Source organism: Mandrillus leucophaeus, unplaced genomic scaffold (assembly GCF_000951045.1).
Source record: "Mandrillus leucophaeus isolate KB7577 unplaced genomic scaffold, Mleu.le_1.0 Scaffold442, whole genome shotgun sequence".
Classification (NCBI taxonomy): domain Eukaryota; kingdom Metazoa; phylum Chordata; class Mammalia; order Primates; family Cercopithecidae; genus Mandrillus; species Mandrillus leucophaeus.
Window position 1 is genome coordinate 2,090,817 of NW_012104721.1, and position 3,303 is coordinate 2,094,119.

Here is a 3,303-nt window from a genome sequence, read left to right on the forward strand (position 1 = left end):
CAAAGTACACTAGTTGAGGAAAAGTTCACTAGATGCATCCCTATATCCTGTAATTACACAAGAAAATCTAACCAGTGCCAAGTTCTCTTAAACACCTGTCTCTTATACACATCTAGATGTGTATAAGAGACAGTCTCCATGTTGGTCAGGCTGGTCTCAAACTTGACCTCAGGTGATCCGTGTGCCTTGGCCTCCCAAAGTGCTGGGATTACAGGCGTGCACCACCACACCCAGCTAATTTTGTATTTTTAGTAGAGACAGGGTTTCACCATGTTAGCCAGGCTGATCTCAAACTTGACCTCAGGTGATCCGCCCACCTCAGCCTCCCAAAGTGCTGCGATTACAGGCATGAGCCACCACGCCAATCTTTAAGAACCTGCCTCAGGTACACCTAACTACTAAGTCAAATTCCTTTGACTGTTAATCCTGCATTATAATTATCTTCTTACTTAGTTGAATTTAATTGTTATTTTCTCTAAATTCACTTTCTAAAATCTTTAAAAACCACCTAGTAATTACTCCAAACATTTGGCCATCATCATCACTTTAAGGGAGGATAATGATCTAAGCTAAGGGAAGTCATTTATCTTGGCTCCAAAAGACTGGACTTCTGTATGTCTAATTCCTTAGTTTAGAATTTGTTGGGGGCAGGGCACAGTGGCTCACGCCTGTAATCCCCGCACTTTGGGAGGCTGGGGTGGGTGGATCACTTGAGCTCAGGAGTTTGAGACCAGCCTGGGCAAGATGGCCAAAACCTGTCTCTACTTTAAAAAGCACAAAAATCAGCCAGGTGTGGTGGTGCACATCTGTAAACCTAGCTACTCAGGAGGCAGAGGCACGAGAATAGCTTGAGTCCAGGAAGACGAGGTTGCAGTGAGCTGAGATCATGCCACTGCACTCCAGCCTGGACTAGAGTGAGACCCTGTCTCAAAAAAAAAAAAAAAAAAAAAAAAAAAAAATTGTTGGAAAGCCCAAATAAAAAGTCTTTACTCTCCATCTGATCATAAAATGTGACTCTTACAAATCAGACATAATGTCTGAGCTGATATCTCCTTGCCTATTAAGCAAGAAAAGAGACATTTCTCCTTTACAAATCCTAAGCTTAAGCTTTTCAATTTTCAGTCAGTCCCAAGACTCATTCACTATAAATTGAATGGGTATGATATACCAAGACTATGTCAAAGATAAACATAATGAATTAAAAGCTTACTGGTACAATTCTGTTCTCAGAAATGAAATTACATTACTAGAATCCAACTCAGGATTTTTTTTTTTTTTTTTTTGAGACAGCGTCTTACTCTGTCGCCTAGGCTGGAGTGCAGTGGCATGAACATGGCTCACTGCCTCCAGGGCTCAAGTGATCCTCCTGTCTCGGCCTCCCGAGTAGCTGGGACAACAGGTATGCATGACCATGCCCAACTAATTTTTTGTTGTTGTTGTTTTGTAGAGATAGGATCTGGCCATGTTGTCCAGGCTGGTCTTGAACTCCTGGGCTCAAGCAATCCTCCCAACTTGGCTTCCCAAAGTGCTGGGATTACAGATATGAGCCATTGAACCCAGCCATGATTATAGTCCTATCACCCTGTATGAAAATACTTTAATACAAAAATGATGCTCTTCTTTGTTCTGAAGTTGTCATTATTTCATCTTCAAGATTAGAACTTCTTTGAATGTAGAAAGTGGTTCTTATTCTGTGTCTCCCACTATGCCTTAAGAGAGGGCCTCATATGGAGCTCTAGCATCTCTCGCTAATGCTTTCTGACAATCTCTTGCTCTGTCACCTTCACACTCCTAAGGCCATCATTCCTTTAGCTAGAGAATAATTCATTTAAAAATCTTTCCAAAGTACACTAGTTGAGGAAAAGTTCACTAGATGCATCCCTATATCCTGTAATTACACAAGAAAATCTAACCAGTGCCAAGTTCTCTTAAACACTTGGAGAAGAAGGGGTAGGAGTCTTGATTACTTTGCTTGCTGTTCATAAGAATTTAAGGCTGTCACGGAGCAGGCCATGCCTAGGAAAGACTCTGGTAAAGATGTCTTTCTGCTGAAGGCACCCTACCTGTACTAGCTCTGAGGAACAGGCTAGAAGTAGACAGAACACCTACCACAAGCTATATACTAGCAATACAGAGAGGACTTCCAAGATCCTGGCATCCCTCTGACCTCATCTCCAACCACTCTCACCGCAGCACACACAGGAGACGGGAAGAAATGGACAAGACGGGAGTGGTTGACAACGGGTCCAACTAAAAGTCATGACGCTAGAGGGTTTCGAGCAGATCCTAAAGATGGGGAACCGTCAACAGTCTTCAAACAGAGCAGTGACACGGTCCCGGATGTTCACTTTGAGCGCAAAGTGGGGACTGGAATGGATGTAGAGTACAAAGGAGGCAGGGAGACCACTTAGGAGAACCACGGAGCGAGGATGGGGCTGCCTGACCCGTCTGGGAAAAGGACTTGTAGAATGGGTCCAGGGGCATGGCAGGAAGCCAGGAGCTCAGCGTAGGGCAGGATAACCCTACAGAGACTGTCCAGCGGAGCCTGAGGGAAAGGACGGGAGGAAGAAGGTGGGACCTGAAGGAGGAAGTGAAAACCCGCAACAGCCGAAGGCTCCGGGAGTCCTCTCAAAGCATCTCCCCGGAGCCCAGCCCAAGCGCCTCAGCGGCCTCCCTCCTCCCCGCCTCCCCTTGCTGGCCCGCTGACCGAACGAGTTGAGAAAGTCCGCGATTTTCTTGATGCTGCTGGTGATTATCTCAATGTACTCCCGGTTAGCCCAGTCCTGGTGAATCTCCCGCTGCACCGGATCCTCCTGTCCCGCCATGGCGGCCGCCTGAGGAAGAGCGACTGCGCAGGCGCCCCGACCCTACAGGCCTCTAGCGCGCCTGCGCCATCAGCCCACACCCATCCTCTGGAGCGCCCACGAATTCTCGGGTACTGTGATACGCCTGTGCAATGTAACGTCCTCGCTGGCGTTTGCTCTCTACTCCCACGCTGTAGAAAACAGAAGCCTCGACTCCGGCGGCGAGGTTGTAGTGCACGCGCGTTATGGTGTTAAACGGGCTCGTGGGGGGTCTTGCCGTCTCCCTCAACTGCTCCAGGCTGTGTCCGCAGTAAGATGGGCACAGTCGATTAAATCACACTAAATAGCCGGGCGCGGTGGCTCACGCCTGTAATCCTAGCACTTTGGGAGGCCGAGGCGGGCGGATTACGAGGTCAGGAGATCGAGACCACGGTGAAACCCCGTCTCTACTAAAAATACAAAACATTAGCCGGGCGCGGTGGCTGGCGCCTGTAGTCCC

The 3,303-nt window shown here is 47.8% G+C and overlaps 1 protein-coding gene across 7 annotated transcripts in view; it reads right to left on the bottom strand.

Annotated features, from left to right (window-relative positions):
* The window catches only part of LOC105549541 (protein BRICK1), a 35,820-nt gene extending 32,885 nt beyond the window's left edge, over positions 1-2,935 (bottom strand). For 3 of the 7 annotated variants that reach the window (XM_011994139.1, XM_011994136.1, XM_011994135.1), the window contains exon 1: positions 2,708-2,887. In XM_011994139.1, coding sequence (XP_011849529.1) covers positions 2,708-2,825 — 118 coding nt within the window. In that variant the 5' untranslated portion in view covers positions 2,826-2,887. Of the gene's footprint in view, positions 1-2,707 lie in introns of all 7 variants that reach the window. The other 4 variants (XM_011994141.1, XM_011994138.1, XM_011994140.1 and 1 more) reach the window with 3 other exon arrangements.
* Between the last annotated feature and the right edge of the window lie 368 nt (positions 2,936-3,303).